At 40.9% G+C, this 22,404-nt stretch overlaps 1 protein-coding gene across 2 annotated transcripts; it reads left to right on the top strand.

Moving 5' to 3' along the window:
- The first annotated feature begins 437 nt into the window (after positions 1 to 437).
- On the top strand, positions 438 to 21,688 carry dqx1 (DEAQ box RNA-dependent ATPase 1). 2 transcript variants are annotated; one of them, XM_058056617.1, is made up of 13 exons: positions 452 to 559; positions 629 to 747; positions 3,542 to 3,920; positions 9,843 to 10,036; positions 14,805 to 15,258; positions 15,364 to 15,663; positions 16,472 to 16,571; positions 16,714 to 16,872; positions 18,143 to 18,334; positions 18,429 to 18,554; positions 19,286 to 19,476; positions 19,678 to 19,868; positions 20,412 to 21,688. In XM_058056617.1, the coding sequence occupies exons 3-13, from the start codon at positions 3,651 to 3,653 to the stop codon at positions 20,623 to 20,625; spliced, it is 2,391 nt and encodes a 796-aa protein (XP_057912600.1). In that variant the 5' UTR covers positions 452 to 559; positions 629 to 747; positions 3,542 to 3,650; the 3' UTR covers positions 20,626 to 21,688. The 2 variants fall into 2 exon arrangements, with proteins under 2 accessions (XP_057912592.1, XP_057912600.1); XM_058056609.1 differs by having other exon boundaries at positions 438 to 747.
- Positions 21,689 to 22,404: the final 716 nt, after the last annotated feature.

Genomic DNA, 22,404 nt, shown 5'->3' with positions numbered 1-22,404 from the left:
GAAAATGAATGAATTAATATAATATATTGAATTTAAATAATTAAAAATAAAGTTATAGTGATAAAATTATTCTAATTATTTATATTGTATACCAGTATATTAAATTCAACACTATTTGAAATTATAATTAGGGATGGCTAATAATATCGGGCCACCAATAATACAAAAAAAAAACATTGGTATCGTATTTTCCCCCAAAATTAAAACCCATATTTAAAAAACGTTGTACAGATGAACATTTTAATGTTAACATGGCCAGAGTGACACGGAGGCATAATTCTGGCATATTTCTACTTTTGTCTTATATCAGACTAAATTCTGCCTATTAAATGAAACATGTAGGTTTTAAGTACAAAAAAATCCACCAAATATAACGTCTTTAGCCAAATGGGTTTGCGCATGTCCGCCTTCGTGTTTTCCGAGGATCGTGAACGCAACGCGGCATTTGACAGGACAAGACATACAAGACAGCAAACATGGCGCTTGCCTGCTAGACCGACCAGGCAACATCTTCAACGCTTTGCTGTCATTGTCAGCTGTTAGGAAAGAACCTGGCTGGGTGAGGATTAATGGGTAGTGACTGTGATCAGCTGTTGGCCTTTTGTCACCTTGCCTAGTTTTTATCTAGTGGCCCTGGCTCGGATAAAGTGGTTTATTGGGCGAAGTCAAGTGAAGCGACTCGACGACGTTGGACCGCACTTACGGACGCAGTTTGGACTTCCTGACCTCAAGCGAGATGTTAAACAGGTCAGACATGACTTTACCTCAACTAAATATCGTAGCATTGCTCCATATGTGTCCGTGTGTGACTGGATGATAGTTTGTTTCGGACAGGGGTAGTCAGCGACTAGGAGGCAATCATTAGTTTTTGGGACAAAGGCCAGCCAGATCCTTTTTTATTTTGGTGTCTTCTTTGGCCACAGCTGTCCGAATGCAAATAAACGTTTTCTTTAGACGAGGTTTCCGCTTCTATAAAACGACGTATAATACAAGAAGGTGTTAAGCGAAACTAGTTTACAAGCCTTCTGTTTAATAACCCCACCATTGTTGTGGCAAGTGAAACGCACACTGATGATGGCCCAGTAATGGATTCTTGATTAAAGGATGACGTCACTACTTCAGACTCTCTCGCTGGGCTTGGGTTGAGCATTTAAAGCTCCACAAGCTCACACAGTGATTGTTGTCAACTAACTGGCTGATAGATGCAAATTGGGATCGGATCGATGCCAAGCAAATAAAGGGCCAGCTTCAATACTGACACTGATACTTTTTACTTAAAATAAAATAAATAAAAATCCTCCAGCTGCAGCTTGTGGTTCACTCGGCAATGCTCAGGCAATAATCGGTGGAACTCATTAAAAGAGTCAAATAAAAGCACAGTGGTCTTTGACCCTACCGACTGGCTGGAAAACGTTTCTTCTGTTAGATGTAATAAAATGGTAATCAGTTCACAGTTCCACATGTCCAAAAGGAGTAGGAAGAAGCAAAGCTTATTAAATCCTACCCCTCCATCTGGTACTTTTACAATCAGTAACTGTTACATTTGGTCACTTCCTGCTTCCCTAATATAATTTAATTTTTTATAAATTTTTATTTTGTATTTTGTATAAACATTTGTTTGTTTGTTTGTTTTATTTTTTGTCACGTAGCGAAGTACGAGGTGATATGACCATACAATGTCATAATGGGTACCATAGTAATTGTCAATATAGTGATAAATATAGCACATCATGACTGGTTCAAGACTCTTCATCCTTGTATTTAGCAAACATCAACTGCTTGTATTGTTTCTTGAATTGGCTCATCGTTGTGCATTGTTTGATTTCCTTACTCAATCCATTCCATAGTTTGATTCCACATACTGAAATGCTATGGATTTGTAATGTTGTCCTAGCATATAAGTGTTTCAAATTTTGTTCTTCCCTGAGATCATATTTCTCCTCTCTGGTAGCGAAGTATTGGATGACATTTTTAGGTAATTGGTTATTTTTAGCCTTATGCATTATTTTAGCTGTTTGAAGATGAACTATATCAGCAAGTTGAAGTATTTGTGATTTTAGAAATAAGGAGTTAGTATGTTCTCTGTAGGCGGCATTATGAATTATCCTTACTGACCTTTTTTGCAGTACATTTAGCGAGTAAAGATTGCTTTTATAGTTATTACCCCATATTTCCACACAATAAGTAAGATATGGTAAAACCAGAGAGCAATAAAGAGTATGGAGTGATTTCTGATTGAGAACAAATTTTGCTTTGTTCAGTATTGAAATGTTTCTTGCCACCTTATGTTGTATATTTGTAATATGAGGCTTCCAGCTCATATTTTCATCTATTGTGATCCCCAGAAATGTATTTTCCTTCACCCTTTTAATGTCTAAACCGTCTATTTGTATTTGCTGGCATGTATCCTTTCTGCTGTTACCAAACAGCATTATTTTAGTTTTACTTTGGTTCAAGGACAATCTATTATCATCAAACCATCTTTTTAGTGTGACCATTTCTTCTCTGACCTTTCTAATGATTTCGTCTCTACTCCCGTCAGAACAAAAAGCAGTGGTATCATCCGCAAATAATACCAGCTTTAAGCTCTTTCGTGACTTTGGAGATATCATTGATATACAAGTTGAACAGTTTTGGTCCCAGTATTGACCCCTGGGGTACTCCGCACATAATATATGAACTGACAGATGTGTATTCTCCTAGCTTTACGTATTGCTTCATGTCAGCTATGTAGCTTTTGACCCAGTTCAGAACTAATCCTCTTATTCTGTACCTTTCTAATTTAGTTATTAGGATGTCATGATTGATTGTATCAAAGGCTTTTTGTCAGATCCATGAATACTGCGGCTGCACACTTCCTATGATCTATAGCGTAAGTGATTTCCTCCGTAATTTAGGTAGAAATGTTCCGTATGCTCTGTATCCATGCTGACTTTCTGATAGATTATATCAACAAAATAATACAATTACCCCAAATTACTTTTATTATACCACATGTTTTTGTTTTGTGTAATCTAATTGTTTGAGCAAAATAAAACTTTTCAGTAAGAAAAGTAGCTATGGGCTGTTGCCAGATGTCAATAATCTAATTTGCATGTACTATTACATATAAAACATTGAGTAAAAATAGCTTAATTATGTTTAGAACTACAAATAAAATGCATTATGTTTGTTCATTTAAAATTGTCCATAATTTCATCAAAATAAAATAACTAATATTTTATCTCGGTCAGCGCCTCCCAAAGGTCTTTCATCATACGTTGGCTATTGAGAACATTTTCAAATTAGCACAATTGAATAGCGAATAACAGAACATGTATTCATCCAGGACTGTAATCATTTACGGGAAAACGAGAGAATGAATTGACGTTGCTGAGACAGAATTACATATTTATTACATTATGTTGATAGCTGTGCATTTATGAACCCAAAGTTTAGCCCAACTGACGAGAAATAAGACAAACTTTGTTTTGATAAGATTTCTTGTTTTTGCAGTGTTTAAACTTAAATAAAGACAGAGTTTTATGAATTTTTTTTGTAGATAAACTCAAGTTCCATTGTGAACCACCCTTTTGCTGGTCGAATCCTCATCACCAGCAGAAAAGTCCTGCAGCACCCTGCCCTGTCCTGAGTCTGGACTTTCAGCCGCAATGGACTCCCTGTCCATGTCTTCCCTCTTATCTGGGGATGCAGACAGGAACGGAGCCCAGGGAAGTGAAGGAGGCGATGACGAGGACGGTCTGGGAGACCTAGAAGTGAACCCTTACGATGGCCTGCCTTTTTCCTCACGCTACTACACCCTGCTGCAGGAGAGGCAACGGCTTCCAATATGGACGCTCAGGCAGAATCTACTGGAGCACCTGGAGAACCACAACATGGTGCTGATCAGCGCACCGAGTGGAGCTGGAAAAAGCACCCAGGTAAATAATCACTAATCTAATTACGCTGGTATTTTTCAAAAGGTGACTCCATCAGTCAGATGACTTTCCACTGATCTATAAGGAATAAAGCCAAATCGTTTTTGTAGGACCATACTGAATTCTATTTTTTCCCTTTGCTTATTTGCATCATGTTGAATTGCATCATATCACAAGAAATTGCACCATATCATGTCGGATTGCATTGAACTAAATAATTATCACATCGTATCGTATCGTGAAGAGGGTGAATCGTATCGCATCGTATCGCATCGTATCGCATCGTATCGCATCGTATCGCATCGTATCGCATCGTATCGCATCGTATCGCATCGTATCGCATCGTATCGCATCGTATCGCATCATATCTCCAGAAAATTCCTTGTATCGTTAAAGTATCGTACCGGTGGCAGTGCATCGAGACACGTCTGAGACTGTGCTGAGATTCACACCCCTAATTTACATCAAACATACAAGCATCAGTCTTATTTATGCTTTATTTGCTGTTATGTCTACTACAAGGAGTAATATGAGTGTAAAGGTGACTATATGGGTGTCATTTCATATCTAGGGGGCTCTAATAATGTCACAAAAGCAGAAAATATTTGTGTCAAACTGAAAGTTATGCTTGAAATGTATCATTTCACAAGAAGCTTGTTTTCTCCGTTTTGTAATTGATATTTTCCTGAAACTGTATATTCTTAAACTGTATATACCTATATTCTAGTGCTGATTACTAAAGAACAAGAAATGGTGGAAAAAAAACATTTTTCTGATGAAAGACAGAAGTCCAATCTTTCTTTCTTTCTTTCCATAGAACAGAATATCCTGTGTGCCCTTATAGGCACTTGGCAGTAAATTCAACTAAAGTGCTGCTTGTCTTTTTTACTATGCAGCACTTCTTGATCATTCTTTTGCCATCTTAAAACAGCAACAACTTTCCTCACAATTTCACATCAGCTATGCAATTACAATAGCAGTGGTTCAGTGGTGGAGTCAAACAATTAAACAATAAGTACTGCTGTAAAAAATACAGTACACGGCAGCAACAAAGTTAAAGTGACACTTTCAACAGTGTAATCAGTGTTTGTTTATATTCCTGTCTGAAAAACATACTGCTAATATGAATGCACTAGCAGGTAGGCTAATACAGTAGTGAGGAGCAGAAAGTGTAAAACAACTTATACCCTTTTAAAATGGTTTCCAAATTCAGGAAGAAGCCAACTGCTCTGATGTTCTAATGTCACCTGCTGTGCTGAACACTCGTTCAGGGGGGGCACTTGTTGCAGGGATGGACAAATAGCTCCTGGACAATTTGTAAAGCAGCGGAAGATCCACTGACCTGATTTGCTTGTTTTTTCCCCGGTATCCGACAAGGAACTCGACGGGGAGGCGGCAGTAGACTTGTCTGTGTTGTGGTGTCCCCTTTTTAAGGGGGTCTGCATGTTTGTCGTGCTGCCGTTGTACAGCTTCTTAACGTGGTATTCTTTGCAAATGACGGATGTTTTGTCGAGCTTTCCGCCGTTCTTTGAGAATCCGTAGTGTTTCCAAACATACCATTTAAACGTTGTCGGTGGGTTAAATATAGAAACTTCCTCGCTGCTGCTTATCCTCGCTGCTGTTTTACTAGTAAAAAGACAGAATCATCTTCACAACCGGCCCCAATATGGCCACAGGTCTGAGACAGTTTAGCAGAAACACAGTATTTGGATTTTGTGCTGAGGATGTGCCTGTATCCTGTCGCTGTATGTGAAGGACTCCCGGGTGCCTTTGGTGACACGCATTGCAATCCAAACAACTCCTACAGTCTTTGCTTGTGTGGCCTAGCTTCAGGCAACCAAAACAAATGCCCTTTCTTTTAGAAAATTAATCTTATCCCGGTGTACTTTCACTTTAAAGAGCACTTGTCCAAGGAATGACTGCTTTGAGAGCAAAACAGACAATTCTGTGCAAAAGGTGCTTTGGCTTTAGTTATTGTATGTTGAGATGCACCTCCATCTTGTACTTCAGTGACATTAGTGGCAAAACTGGTTTCCTCTTTCCTTTGTTTTGTGTGATTAGCATTGGAAGCCTTGGAGTTGGTACGTTGCGAGTCTTGAATGTTACCAAAAAGTGGATCAGAGACTATTTTGACTTGTCTTTCAATGAAGGTAACAAGATCAGTGAATACTGCTCTTTGACCACGTCGCTCGAGCAAATCACAAGCAACATTCCTCCATTTTTCCCGTAATTTGTATGGAAGTTTAAGAATGATGCTCCTCATGGTAGATGGTTAGTCCAGCTCTTTTATATGCACAATTTGTTCTGTCAGATTTGAGCATCCTCTAAGAAAAAGGGAGAATGACTGTAGTGCTTTAACATTCTCACTTGTCCAGTTAAGAATCTTTTCCATATAAGCAGTGGCAATTCTTGGCTATGTAAGTCAGGGGTGCTCATTAAGTCGATCGCGAGCTACCGGTCGATCGCGGAGGTGGTACTGGTCGATCGCTGGTCGATCGCGACGTGATATTAAAAAAATATCATCCCAGCATCAATGCCGTCACTTGATTGATATACAGGGCAGCCATTCAGATGACAACTGAATGTTGCCCTTCGGGTGACCAATCAAATCAAACAACGTCTCTAAGTGCAGCAGAACTTACGATGTCAGCCTATCATCAGTCCCCGTTACTTGATTGACATACAGGACAACCAGTCAGATGACAACTGAATTTTGACCTTTAGGTCACCGCTCATGCGTAAACAACGATGCAAAGTGCTAAGCTAGTCGGCGAATTGCGAGATTTTAAGCCCTCACTAAAATGAGTGAAGGAGCTGGACCAAGTAAAAAGGCAAAAACTGGACCAAGTAAAAAGGCAAAAAACATATCACTTCCATACGGATATGGAATATTATACGGATATTATGATACGGATATTATCCATGACTGATAAACATTTGGAAGTGTGCTTGAGGCTGGCTATCAGCAGCTACTGTCCGGACTATGCATCCCTGGCTGGTTCAATTCAGTGCAAGTCATCAAAGTAAACTCAGGTAATTACAAAAAATGTTAATAGTTAATTATGTGTGTTTTGCAATATTGGCTCATTTGGTTATGTAAGGTACATCAACATACATTGTACGTACAAATAATCCTCAATACATTTGAAAATAAATAGATGTTTTGCATTTTTGTAGTGGGTAGATCATTTTGACTCGGTCATTTGAAAAGTAGCTCGCATGCTGAAAAAGTGTGAGCACCCCTGATGTAAGTGTAATAGGTAAGTGCTGACAACTTTGCACTAGGTCTCTTGGCTGCCCCCTGGTGTATTGTTCAAGGAAGTGCAAACGATCGTTCCAATTAGCGGTCTTCTCCTCCACTCCATTTTCAAAGGCTCTAATAAAAGACCTGCATTGAAAAGGGTCTCCATCAAACACTGGGATATTTCTAGATGGAAGGACAGAGGATAGATTTTGCTGCACCAGGAGTGAAGTGATGTCATTTTGACTTTGCATTATGGTGGTAATGTCATTTGGATGATTTTCCGTCCAGTCTTGAGTTTGAGTTTCATTCATTCTTTGTGCACATTGAGTTGGAACCTCAGCATTAATTAAAATTTCATTCATTTGTGTATGTGACCTTTGTTTGGAACCAACAACCTGTGGTTGAGATACAGTATAAGGCACCAAAACGTTGTCCTTTGCACCCTTTTTATTCGGAAGGAATGTGTCGGCATCTGGGTTTAGTTTGCTTGTACTTTGACAGTTCCTTTCAAAATAAGAGTTCATGCCATCGGATCGATTTGAACCACATTGAGATGAGTTGATTTCCAAGACATGAAGCTTTGTATTTGTTTGCCAATTCCGTTTCAAGCTCCAGCTGCTCCTTTTGCTTCCTTAACTGTTCCTCCTGAGCTTCAATTTGATGATTCCTTTTCAGTGCAGCAACACGCTCCATTAATGCTGCGTTATCCGTTTCAGCTTTTATGCGTGCCGATGTTGTAGAAGAAATACGTGATACCTGTGAATGCTTGGAAGACTTTGATTTTGCACTTGATATGTTAGAAGCACTGTCTTCAGGATTTATTTCCTCCAAATCTGCAACATCTTGATCATCAGGACATTCTTTGTTTGGCTGCACATTTTGGATTTCCGGCTTCAATTAACCATGCCTTTACCTTGTCAGTAAAATCACAGTACATCGTCATTTTTGCTTGAAAGTAACCCATTTGCTTTGCAGCTTCATCTTCTGGTAAAGGTAAATCCATGGAAGATTCATGGGCATCTTAATAACAACCGATAAACTTACAAAGTTCAGAATTAACTGCTTTGACGTTTTCGTTTGATTCCATCAACTCACAGATTTTTTCCATATACCTTTGGGCTTGTCTACATTTGACACTCCTTTTGTCTTGACACGTTTTTATGTAAAAGCTCAATCCTTTCAATGTCCACTTAATGTTCCTTTTTGTTGTTGGTATTTCAACATCTTTCACTGTATTGACATCAGACATCTTTAATCATAGAGTCCATCCAACCATTCCATTTAATTCAAAAAGGGAGGGGGAAAAAAAGGCCAAATATAATCCTCACTGGCAGCACAGCTACTCCTGCAAGCACAGATGCACACTGGAGTTGTAGATATTATGAATTAAATACGCCAGCACTCCTGCGTAAAGTAGCACTTGATAGCCGACTTTACTCTGAGTTATCACACCCCATGAAACTTGCAGTTCAACACTGACTTTCAAACTCCAATCGTTATTACCGTTTTCCAATACAGCTTTTGCAGTATCAACACATACCAGTTTCTGATGGGCAAGCTGAGTGTATCGCTGATCTGGGCCAGGCGTAGTTTTAAGGCTGATGCGATATCACATGGGCGATGAATAAAACAATCCGTGTGCTTCGTTCATCCAAAGTCCAAAAGAGTCCAACCAGTCCGTTGTTAAATAAACAAATAAATAACTAACAAGAAAATATTATCAAGTAATCCAAACAAAACATTCATTCATTCATTTTCTACCGCTTTTTCCTCACGAGGGTCGCGGGGGGTGCTGGAGCCTATCCCAGCTGTCTTCGGGCGAGAGGCGGGGTACACCCTGGACTGGTCGCCAGCCAATCACAGGGCACATATAGACAAACAACCATTCACACTCGCATTCATACCTATGGACAATTTGGAGTGGCCAGTTAACCTAGCATGTTTTTGGAATGTGGGAGGAAACCGGAGTACCCGGAGAAAACCCACGCATGCACGGGGAGAACATGCAAACTCCACACAGAGATGGCCGAGGGCGGGGACCGAACCCTAGCTGTGAGGTCTGCGCACTAACCACCAGACCGCCATGCCGCCTCCAAATAAAACAACAACAAATAAATCAACAAATATAAGAAACCTAGGAACACACTACTAAATAGCTCCTACAATGTCATTAGACAGTGTTGGTTGACGCATGGTCAGTACAGTTTTTGGGGTCTGTGGTTTTTAATTTAACTGTACACATTCTAGTGTAAAATGAAAAGGATCCCAGATGTTTGAGATGCATCCTGGAATTTGCTGGTTTGGAGTGGCCAAAGGTACAAGTTGGATTTGTGTGGTGGATTTATATATAACAAGTGGTGGTAAGATGTGGTAAGGTGTGATCTTTATGCTCTTTTGCTGGGGTCTGCAACGACATACAAAAGAATACAAATAATCAATAAAACTGTCCAACTGTTATTTGCATAAATATGCCAAATATCATCAAACTGGAAGTGATGTGGCCTGTCTCTGGGTGACATGGTTGCAATGCAGCAATACTGTCTGAACTACTAAGTTTTCAATCCGTAACAAGCTGTTTTATAGAAGAGGTTTTCAAATCCCAATGTCTAATGTTGTATTTCTTCTTCCTCGTCTTGATAACCCTTCTCTGTCTTCTCCTCTTCCTCATGTTCTTCCTCCAGGTGCCACAGTGGTGTGTGGAGTATGCCTTGTCCTATGAGATTTCTCAGGGCCAGGTGTGCTCTTCTCAGCCTCATTCAGTGGCAGCAGTGAGTCTGGCTCTTCGCGTGGCGGATGAAATGGACCTGAGCCTGGGTCTGGAGGTGGGCTACAGGGTGGCTCATGATGACAGTTGTACACCCGATACCTTGCTGAGGTCAGGACAATAGATAATGGCGTATGATAATTGGATTGTGCCATTATTATTATTATTATTATTATTATTATTATTATTATTATTATTATTATTATTATTATTATTATTATTATTATTATTATTATTATATACTCACGCTTCCTCCCACATTCCAAAAACATGCTAGATTAATTGGCAACTCCAAATTGTCCATAGGTATGAATGTGAGTGTGAATGGTTTGTCTATATTTGCCCTGTGATTGGCTGGCGACCAGTCCAGGGTGTACCTCTTGCCCCAAGACAGCTCCAGCACCCCCCGCGACCCTCGTGAGGATATGATGCAGGCCGGGCTCTTATAAAATGCACTTGATTTTTTTGGCTTAAAACTGCACCAAACATGATCTCTTCTATTGTGGAGTTGCATCATCACCTCTGTGTGTGCTGAAAAACGTAAAATGTCTTTGTTTGCAAATGAGTTAAATATTGGTCAGATATGAGGAATTCTGACATCATACCAATAAATACAATAACATAAAAAATAGCTTAGATAGCAGATTTTACAAAATGAGATTAGCCATATTAGGTAGGTTAACTTGAGCATATAAAGGGCTCCTTTTCTTCTACATGTGACATGCTGTCAACACGTTGTAAAAAACTAGGGCTGCAGCTATCGAATATTTTAGTAATCGAGTATTCTACAGACATTTTTTTCAATGAATCGAGTAATCGAGGAAAAAAAACACATTTTGCTTGTTTAAAGAGCATCAATAAATTTTCAAGAAAAAAAAGCATTTCACTAAATAATGAACAACCTTTTTAAAATATCCATATCGTGTAGACATATCTTCATTATCAACATTTGAACTTGTTTCCTCATGTAACACATTTGCACTTGTTTCACCCATTCTTTTTTGTTTTGGTAGTGTATTTTTATGTGTCATGAGTAAGTTTGAAAATGAGCAGGGGGGCCACACTCGGGACACTCCTGATCAGCTGTATGTGTTGTCTTGTATAATGGAAGCAATATAGGTCACATTATTGGATGTCACAAGTTTTGTATGATAATGTCACATGATCCTTTTTCTTGCTGTTGCTGCCACACCTTGTTCTTTGTTCCCCGAACAAGGTGGTAGTAAATACATCCCAGCAGTCCAGCAGTAATGTGATGCCTTTTGCCTTCACTGCACTGTTCTGTCTTATAGAAAAGTTGACGTAGCTGTGGCGACCTGTTGGCATATTAGCCTTGCATTCTGTTTGACTCCTTTTTGCGGTCAATAACAGTGTGTACTACAGTAGTAGTAGTACTAACCCTAACCCTAACCCAACACATCCAGACATAAACCCTTGCAGCTAATGGCAATTGAAATCCTCTTTTCATTTATAAAGCTGTAGGTACACAAAATTACAGTAGCTAATGAGGAACAAACCTACCTAACCCTAAGCACTACTCATTAGTTCCACATTAGTTTTAGGTAACTACACTAAATATAGGACTTTAATTATTAATTTCTCAGTAAATACAAAACAACCAGCAACATTCTAATTTTTTCAAAATAAAGTTGTGAAAGAAGTAAGAATGTTACAAGAATAAAGTCAAAACATTATGGGAAGAAAGTCATAATTCCACAAAAAACATTTACAAGAAGGAAGTTGAAATAGCTGGGGGAAAAAACAACAGGAGCAGAAATGGAAATTAAACTGTGATTTGATAGGAATAAAGCCAAAATATTAAAGGGGGCCTAGTATGCTCATTTTTCGGCCCTTTGTATTGAGTTGTGGACTCCTAAAGAGCAGCTACACACAAATACCAGCACACAAAGCTTTCTAGCTCTTCCAGAATCTGCACCTATTCCAGCTGTATTTCTTTGGATTCCGTGCATTCAGCAAAAAAGTTTGTTTTAATGTATTCCTCCCATGCCTGGAGGCACGCCCACTCCGCTGTGATTGGTCACACTCCAGAGTGCTTAGAAGGACTTGTTGTGCCGCTAGCTGCGAACCCAACTTTATAGGAGTTGATCAATCTTATAGGAGTTGATGATAATCAACAGTGATTATCTTTTGAAAATGTCCTCACTTAACATATATATGTGTTGAATTGTGAATCTGATCCAGAAGTAGAGACTGGACAGTCTGACGTTTCTCAAGAAATGAGGTTACTTCAGGACATCTCTCAATTGTAAGTAGCTTTAGGTTTTATACAGCATCGGTAACATGGAATGTGTTTTGCGAACTCCATCCACCCATTTTCCTCCGCTTATCCGGGTCTGGGTCGCGGGGGCAGCAGTCTCCTCCTCCAGCTCCACCCGGAGGACACGAAGGCGTTCCCAGGCCACCTGTGAGACATAGTCCCTCCAGCGTGTCCTAGGTCTGCCCCGGGGCCCTTTCCCGGCTGGGCATGCCCGGAACACCTCACCAGGGAGGCGTCCGGGAGGCATCCGGACTAGATGCCCGAGCCACCTCAACTGACTCCTCTCGATGTGAAGGAGAAGCGGCTATACTCTGAGCCCCTCCCGGATGGCTGAACTCCTCACCCTATCCTTAGGGTGAGTCCAGCTACCCTACGGAGGAAACTCATTTCAGCCGCCTGTATCCGCCATCTCATTCTTTCGGTCATGACCCAAAGCTCATGACCATAGGTGAGGGTGGGAACATAGATCGACCGGTAAATTGAGAGCTTTGCCCTCCGGCTCCGGCAGGACCTCATTCCCAACCCGGAGGGAGCACTCCACCCTTTTCCGACTGAGAATGGCCTCTGATTTGGAGGTACTGAGTCTCATCCCAGACGCTTCACACTCGGATGATAACCGTCCCAGTAAACGCTGAAGGTCACAGCCCGAAGAGGCCATATGAACCACATCATCTGCAAATAGCAGAGATGAGATTCTAAGGCCCCCGAACTGGACTCCCTCAACACCTTGGCTGAGCCTAGAAATTCTGTCCATGAAAATTGTGAACAGAATCGGTGACAAAGGGCAGCCTTGGCGGAGGCCAACGTTTACCGGAAACAGGCTTGACTTTCTACTGGCAATGCGAATCAGACTCCTGCCCTGTTTGTACAAAGACCGGATAGCACATAGTAGCGCGCCACCAATCCCGTACTCCCGGAGCACCCCCCAAAGGACGCCACGAGGGACACAGTCGAATGCCTTTTCCAGATCCACAAAACACATGTAGACTGGTTGGGGAAACTCCCATGCACCCTCAAGCACCCTTGTGAGGGTATAGAGCTTGTCCAGTGTTCCACGACCAGGACGAAAACCACATTGGACCTCTTGTAACAGAGGTTCGCTCAACGGCCATACCCTTCTCTCCAGCACCCTGGAATAGACTTTCCCAGGGAGGCTGAGGAGTGTGATCCCCCTGTAGTTGGAACACACCCTCCGGTCACCCTTCTTGAAAAGGGGGACCACCACCCCGGTCTGCCAATCCAAAGGTACTGTTCCCGACTTCCACGCAATGTTGAAGAGACGTGCCAGCCAAGACAGTCCCTCAACATCCAGTTTTGCGAACTCATTTTTATGAACCATTTCTAGCAACCTAAACACAGAAGCAGAGCTTGGGGTAGGGCAGAGAGTGTATCTGGCTTACGCCCATAAGGGAGTCCGCTCCTCTGTATCATCACAAAGGAACTATTTTGCAACGCCCTCTTTAGCTTTGAGAGATCCCAAACTTCTTTCAGGGCTCACTTCCAAATACGTAAACCTCATTATCTGAAATTGTGGCATCGTTTAACACAAGAATACAACATTCTAACTACATTTATAGGTCAGACAAGTGGAAAAAGCATAATAGGTCCCCTTTAAGAGAAAAAAAATCTAACTTTTACAAGCATAAACTCATAATATTATGATAAAAAATACTGCTAAAACATAATTTTAGTAACATAAATAAATTCAATGATGAAAATGATAAATTGACCTACTTATATCACAAAGCTGAAATGTACAGTAAACCTCGGATATATCGGACTCGGATATATCGGAAATTCGCTCACAACGGACAGATAAAAAAAAAGAACCGTTTTTCTGTAATGCATTTCTAATAAATATTCATTGCATATATCGGATTTTTTATAACGGATTTCGCCTATTTCAGACAAAATCTCCAGTCCCGTTCCAATGCATTTCCATTAAATTTCCATTAAATCGGATGGCCACATCGTTATGCTAATCTTGTAGATGTCACTGGCTATTGTCTTTCTCCTGGCTCCAGATTTAGGACAAATATAAAAGTGAGTGACGTCAATAATACTAGCACAGCAGTGAATGGGATCTTAACCTCACTATTGGAAATAACGTAGGCCTGACGGGCGTAACAGGGCCTAGCTTAATTAACAATTTGTTATGCTCAGAGTCCAATAAAGTTAAATTCTCATTACCTTACGTCTCTTTTCATTGCCCGGTCCAGGTACATTGGAAACATAGTCAAGGAAGTGCCTTTTTATAACAGATAAAATCCGATTTACGCATATACCGGATATAAATCCGATATATGCGTAAAACGGACATTTTCTGGTATACACATATAACGGATTTCGCTTATATCGAACAAAACCAGTGGGAACAATTGAATCCGATATATCCGAGGTTTACTGTATTTCTTTCTAGAAACGTAAGGTATAGAGTATATATAAGTAAGTTCCTAGCATATCTAAAATATGAACCTTGGTGGAAGTAGTTTGGACAGCCCTGACTAACTGATAAGTTTGTATGTGCCTGAATACAGACACAGCCTGCATTGTAGTTTCAAGAAGACTGGCCCTGATGTTGACTTGAGTATCTCTCCTAAGGTTTGTGAGTGACACGCTGCTCCTGGAGGAGATGATGTCAGACCCCTTGCTGCATCAGTACGGTGTTGTCATCCTGGATGAGCTCCAGGAGCGCACGGTGGCGACTGATGTGTTGCTCGGCCTGCTGTGTGACGTCTGCCGTCAGAGGCCAGACAACTTCCGTGTGGTTCTCCTCGCTCACCTGAGTCTTTCTCCTCGGCTCGCCTCCTTCTTGGGCCCCTCCATCCCTCTCCTCTCCGTGGACAGCCTCCTCTCCGAGCCCCCTACAAATGGGCAGGAAAAGCAAGGTGCGACTGAAGAGGAGAGGGATGCTACAAACCCGAAAAGGGTGGAGACCATGTACAGAGAGCTTCCACCTGGGAAGGAACCTGTGGCTGCTGCCTGTCACATGGTTCTGGATCTCCATGGAAGAGGAGAGGAAGGAGATATGATGGTGTTTCTTGCAAGTGCACAGGTGCACCTTTTACTTCATATGCTTTTACATGCGCTCATCACTGAGCAAAATTTACTTACTTAATGAAGTATTTCACTTTTACAAGATAATATTGTGTTTATGTAGGAAATAGAGGAGTGTGTTGCCCAGCTGGAGGCGGAGGCCGTGGCTCTGAATCCCAATCTGGGTTCTCTCAAGATCCTCCCCCTCCACGCTGGGCTGGGTGGGTTGACCCAAAGAGTGTACGAGTCCAACACCGAAGCGTCTATATCCAGGCAGAGTGACGTCTCTGAAGAAGCAAACGCCTCAGCGATGGGAGCAGAAGGTCCGAAAAGAAAAATTATCCTCACTGATGCCCTGGCGGAAGCTTCTTTCTCCATGCCAGGCATCCGCTACGTCATAGACACAGGCCTTCAACTCAAAACTGTGAGTTTGCTCTTAAATTTTGCAACCCATTGTGGCCCCCACGCCTGCTGTATGGTGTATTCCTATCTAGAAGACAAAAAGGGGGCTGTTCTTTAACGTTGGTTGGGTGCATATGGCTGGGTAATGTCATTAACTGTCATTACTTGCATAATTTACAGTTTTTGGTGTCCAGAGAATTTGGTAAATCTTTGTACGAGGGCTGCTGATGTTCCTTCCCTTCCTCCCCTTCCTCCACTTCCTCCCCTTCTTTCCCTTCTTTCCCTTCCTTCCCTTCCTTTCCCTTCCTTCCCTTCCTTCCCTTCTTTCCCTTCCTTCCCTTCCTTCTGAAGGCACAAAGATAACAAACAGCTCTTGCAAGAGAAACAAGCAACCACCACATTGTGAAAAAGAGGCAGATTATTAATTGATACATTGTAAATGTGTATATAGTAAAATATTATAAAATTCCACTTTAGTGTTAGTTACATTCACACTCACATTCATACCTATATGGACAATTTGTAGTCGCCGGAAACCAGAGTACCAAGAGAAAATTTGTATTCTTGTAAGAAGAAGTTTTTTTCCAAAAACATGCATGTTAGAATAATTGGTGACTCCAAATTGTCCATAGGTATGAATGTGTGTGTGAATGGTTGTTTGTCTATATGTCTCCTGCCATTGGCTGGCGACCAGTCCAGGGTTTACCCCGCCTCTTGCCGAAAGACAGCTGGAATAGCATACCCCAGCATACCCCACCATACCCTAGTGAGGATTAGCGGCATAGAAAATGAACGAATGGATTCTTGATGTGTCAAATTTTCTCTCACAGGTTTACAACCCTCAGATAAGGGCAGACTCACAGATCTTGAGGACGATCAGCAAAACACAGGCCGACATGCGAGCTGAAAGAGTGAATAGCCACCTACCCGGTAGGTCAAAGGAAACAACTGCTCAGCACGATAATGCAGCATTTCCATGGATTTGAAATCATTGGAACGTTTCATTGGCTTTGTGAGTGATAGAATGTTATGTGTCATAACGGTTTTGTATGTTTTCCTGTTTGTCCTGTAGGGCTGTGTGTGTACCTGTACCCCCAGTCTCTGTATGACGATGGATTGGGGGCAGCTCATTGTCCACGGGTCATGGAGGAAAATCTCAGCCACTTGGTTTTGTTGCTCAAGAGGCTGGACATTGCTGACATGGGACAATGCAAGTTCTTGGACAGACCAGGTAGTATTTTTGTAGCTTGAGTCATATGTGATTATATGGAAGGAACTTTCATTCTGGATTCAAGAGAACACAGTAGGACAATGACAATGAATGACAATACGTAGATCGGCGTGTCTAAAGTGCGGCCATGGGCCATTTGCATCATGCTGCTGGTTTTTTAATGGTGCACAGCACATTTTAGATGTATAGCTTAACAATATATATATATATATATATATATATATATATATATATATATATATATATATATATATATATATATATATATATATATATATATATATATATATATATATATATATAATTAAGCTATTTTTTTTACAAAAAAAACAGCAAGAATGGAAAAATCAGTAATTTTACAAGAATCAAGTTAAGTATTCAGAGAAAAGTTTACAAAAATGTTTCAATATGAAGACAATTTTGAAATCTCAAAGAAGAAAGGCCTTGTTTTTCAAAAGTATGAATGATATATGATATTAAAAACAATTGTAATTAGGAAATTAGGTTGTGGGAAACATTGTAATGTCACGAAAACATAGAAATATTATGGGAACAAAGTCATAGTTATGAGAAGACAATTTACAGGAAGAAAGATGAAATATTTGGGAATTTAAAAAAAACGACTGCGGCAGAAAGAGAAAAAACAGCTGTAATTTTACAAGAGTAAATCAAAATATAAAGAGAATCCTAATGAGAAAAAATTTAAGGAGAATAAATTTGTAATATCTTGAGGGAAAATAATTTTAAGTAGCATAAATATTAAAGAAAAAAATTATTTTGTAAGTTGTAATTAGAGAAACAAACTAAGCAAAATGAAGTTATCATCTTTGGAAGTTATAACTTTATTTGCACTGTATTTGCCGAATGTTTGTGGGTGAGTTTAAGATCTAATATGCTAATGATAAAGAAAAAATAGTAATACAAAAATATGCTTGCTGGCTGTATTGTTTTAAATAATGGCCCATAGTTTCGAAATTGATATCCCTTTACATAGAATTTGATGAAATTATCGTTACCATAAAGAGATTTATAGATAAAAATGTATTTCTATCTGCGATCAAATGTGATTAATTCTGAGTTAACTATGGATCCAAATGTGATTAATCATGATCAAATATTTTAATCGATTGATAGCACTAATGGCTAATTGACTTATTTTCTATTTATATGTAGGCCTGTTAGGAAGGTCACTAATAAATGTTCATAGATGCTGATGATGGGTAGAAGTGGTGCATCTTCTGTGTTCCTGATTTCCCTCGTCACTTCTCAGCCCCCGAGGCTTTAATGCAGGCTTTGGAAGACCTGGACTACCTGGCAGCGCTGGATGATGATGGCAACCTATCAGAAGTGGGCATCATTATGTCAGAGCTACCGCTGGAGCCACATTTGGCTAAAGCTCTGATTGCCGCATGCGAGTATGACTGTGTTGACGAGCTTCTCACAATAGCTGCCATGCTGACGGGTAGGAAGCATTTTTATGTATGATGCTCACACTGATGATAAAATAATGAAAATACCGTATACTTTTTCTCGTGAATGGTCTGTTTTGTCATCAGCACCTTCCTGCTTCGTGAAGCCTGAACCCAGCAGAGAAGAGGCTGCTATTGCACACTGGCGACCTCTAATGCACAGCGACGGTGATCACATGACTCTCATCAACATCTACAACGCTTACATGGAACGTAAGTACACACTCCATGTGCACGGTTTTCTTGTGGCCACCACCATTGGAGTGTGGCTGAATAAGTGTTTTCTGTGATAACCACTCCACCGATATGGCACTATACGTACATTCATTAACATGCAATGTGAGAGCTACTTTTACAAAATGAAAATGTATTTTCATGGCTTATTTAAAGTCAAACAAAGCCAATATGCTTACCAGAACATGAACAAAATGCTGGTATCCACAACTCCATCCATCAATTTTCTATGTCGCTTATCCTCACCTTTTGTTTTTCACGATGCATTTATTCCTAGTCTTCTCACATTATTAACTGAAAACCTGAATGAAAAGCAGGTTTACCCTCCTCTGCTTGGCCCCTCCATCCACATCCGAATCCGCTGCCTTCTGAACCGCAGATGTAGACAACTCCCTCTTCTGTGCCCAGAGAGGAGACAAAATGCAGGCACTACATCAAGCTTGGCACTACTGCTGAAATCAGTGTGCACAAACGCTTTTCAAGCACGGCGCAAACGCTCACTCGTCACAGTACACGCCAACTGTGCATGCTCATTGGACACCCGAACTGGTGAAATGCGGAGACTGACATGCACCCACCTCAGAGTCAGAAGTGACGCAACAAAGGTTCCTGCTGCACTAAAAGTGCTCCAAAGTGTCTGCAAGCTCCCACATCCGTACTGTGGCAGTACTTATCATCAAATTTAGCATTTCTGTATATGCTCATGGCAGATAATCAGGACGAGGCATGGTGCGCAACGCATTTCCTGAGCCATGCTGCCTTACGCCTGGCTGTGGTGATCAGGGCCGAGCTGCTGGAGGTCATGCAGCGAATAGAACTTCCTGTGTCGCCTCCTGCTTTTGGATGCCAAGACAACTGTACAAATATCAAGAGGGCCCTCATCTCAGGCTTCTTTCTCAAAGTAAGTGTCCAATTTTTCAACCAGATGACACGAACCGCGATCAGGGATTGATTGATTGTGTATATTTAGTTTTATTGTATTCAACAATACAATCATTTTTCTCATTTTATGATGGCAAGTTTTGGTCCTGAAGGGCAAATAATGCCACTGTGTATTACTGTGTATTATACCATGCAACCATACCATACCATTTCTTCTCAGGTGGCTCACGATGTAGATGGTTCCGGCAACTACCTCCTGCTAACTCACCGCCATGTGGCTCATCTGCACCCGCTGTCGTCCTACCTGTGTCGCCAGCCTCATCCCAACCACCCATCCTGGGTGCTCTATCATCAGTTCACCATCTCCTGTGACAACTGCATTCGCATCGCTTCTGAGGTCCACCCCCAAATGTAAGTCAGATTGGAAAATAACACAAACTGCGGAAACAAGTTTGTGTGGTGTGGTCTGAAATTGAATCAGTGAATGCTGTTCCAAATGGGTTTATGGCTGTTGTGCTTATCAGCTTTATCAGAAATGACGATCACAGTGTTTCTTCGCTTCTTCTTCCTCTTTGTCTCTCCATTTGAATTGTCAAATGCAACTATCCGACTTAACCTCTCTCCCATTTCATCACATAGCCAAATGTCCGGATGTGACTATCATGTGTACACTACACTTGAGTACCATCTACTGGCTCAAATGTGACATGACACAATCATGTTATCCCAGCCACCTTCAGGCGAGAGGCGGGGTCCACCCTGGACTGGTGGTCCGCCAATGGCAGGGCGCACATAGACAAACAATCATTCATCACACTCACATTCATACCTATGGACAATTTAGAGTTGCCAACTAACCTAAAATGAATGTTTTTGGAATGTGGGAGGAAACCGGGATACTCTTGTCCTGTCCAGACATTGGAGCCTGGTTCAGCGCCTTGTTCTGTGTTGCAGGTTGGTGGAGCTGGTGCCTCAGTACTTCCTTGGAAACCTGCCCTCCAGTGACGGCAAGGAGCTGCTGATCAAGCTGAGGCAGAATGTGGAGCCTTCCTCTCACAAGCAAGATGGAGAATATGACGCTCGCAGTCAGACACACAGAGACGCGGCCCCTGATTGGACAGGAGAGACTCCCAATCAGTCCGGCACTGAGCTCTGTGTTGTCCAGTGAACATCACTGACTATGTGATATGCTGGAAATGTACTATTATCCGTTGCTGGTACTGGAAAACACTCATCCGGTATGTTTTTACTGTAAGGAGTAAGCTTTTGTTCGTATTCTGGTATATGTCAACTTACCCCAACTTTCTGTCAGTGATTTTTCCATGCTTTATTTTCATCTTTTTGACTTGTACTTTGTAGCACAAAGATGATATTTAATAATGTATTTAGTAATACACTACAGCAGGGGGGATCATTTGGGGCCTGCCACTCGTTTTTTATTAATTTTTTTTTAAATCCAGGTACACTACATTTAAAAAAGGGCATCATGTAACGGAGAAAATGTTGAAATATTTATACTAATTAACTTGATAATAGTACTTTTAAATTATAATATAATAAAAATTTTAAAAGTATGAATATTAGGCTGATTAAAGAATAAGCCAAGTTGCAGACTGTTCTTATGTATATATTTCTTAACAAATCTGTGTGACAATGGTTTGAAGCCTGTTTGGAATTTGTTTTTTTTTCAAGTTTGGAGATCTCTGCGCTACTTTGAAACTAGTATGCTGCCATAGTTGGACCGTCCACATCTATGCAGATTGCTACATGTTTTAACCTGTGCAGAATCTCGGTGTGTGTGCTAATGACCCTTTCAAGAACCTCCAAATGAGGACAAAACATATTTTTGATACTATCATTGTGTTTGGACTGTCGCTTGACTTCCTTTTCATCTCTTTTATGGCTTTGTGGCAATAATGAAACGTGTCAACTGTAAGTACTGGGCAAATATGAATTTCAAACCTCCCAACTGTGTGATTTTCCTTAAATTTCTTGTTAAACCTCTGGGATTGTGAAGCTTTTTGTGTGATTTTTTTTCTCCCCGCTGCTTACCATGTTCGATGATGTCTGTGAAACTCTTCTCTTTAAAGTTTTGGCTTTGCCTCCATTGAATGGAAGTATGCATTCACACCTTCCTTCGTGCCCATCATATCCCAAACTGCTGCGTGGGCACTACACCTGGGATGATGATAAAGAAATGAAAATAAACTGCATACTTTTTATGGCCCCAATATATTGCCATATGCATGGATGTCTTTTTTCCTCATCTTCCGCCCCCAAACAGGAAGAGCGTTAACTCTGCGTTGCTCTTTGTTACATAGAACAACAACATGAACGGAGTGAACCCTTTTGTCTCAGTGGGTGGAGGCGGGGCTGCTTGCATACACACAGAGTGCAGAAGAGTAACTTAGTAGAAATGAAATCAGTAGTATGTAGTCATTCATTCATTCATTTTCTACTGCTTATCCTCACGAGGGTCGCGGGGGTGCTGGAGCCTATCCCAGCTGTCTTCGGGCCAGAGGCGGGGTACACCCTGGACTGGTCGCCAGCCAATCACAGGGCACATATAGACAAACAACCATTCACACTCACATTCATACCTATGGACAAGTTGGAGTCGCCAATTAACCTAGCATGTTTTTGGAATGTGGGAGGAAACCGGAGTACCCGGAGAAAACCCACGCATGCACGGGGAGAACATGCAAACTCCACACAGGGATGGCCGAGGGTGGGATTGAACTCAGGTTGTATGCAGTCATATTTTTGTATATTTTAATGTTAAAATCTTCAATCATAGCACATAGTATGTGAGTCCTATTTATGTCTTAAATGGCTAATTTTGTCTTGTGTCCACTGGATACCAGCGTAAAGGCGACTATAGGGGCATTATTACACGTCCGAAAATATGAAAAACCTGTATTTACAAGGTCGTAAACAGGTTTTCTGT

This window comes from Doryrhamphus excisus, chromosome 2, assembly GCF_030265055.1.
Source record: "Doryrhamphus excisus isolate RoL2022-K1 chromosome 2, RoL_Dexc_1.0, whole genome shotgun sequence".
NCBI classification, from domain to species: Eukaryota; Metazoa; Chordata; class Actinopteri; order Syngnathiformes; family Syngnathidae; genus Doryrhamphus; species Doryrhamphus excisus.
This window is presented reverse-complemented; position numbering and strand designations above follow the sequence as displayed.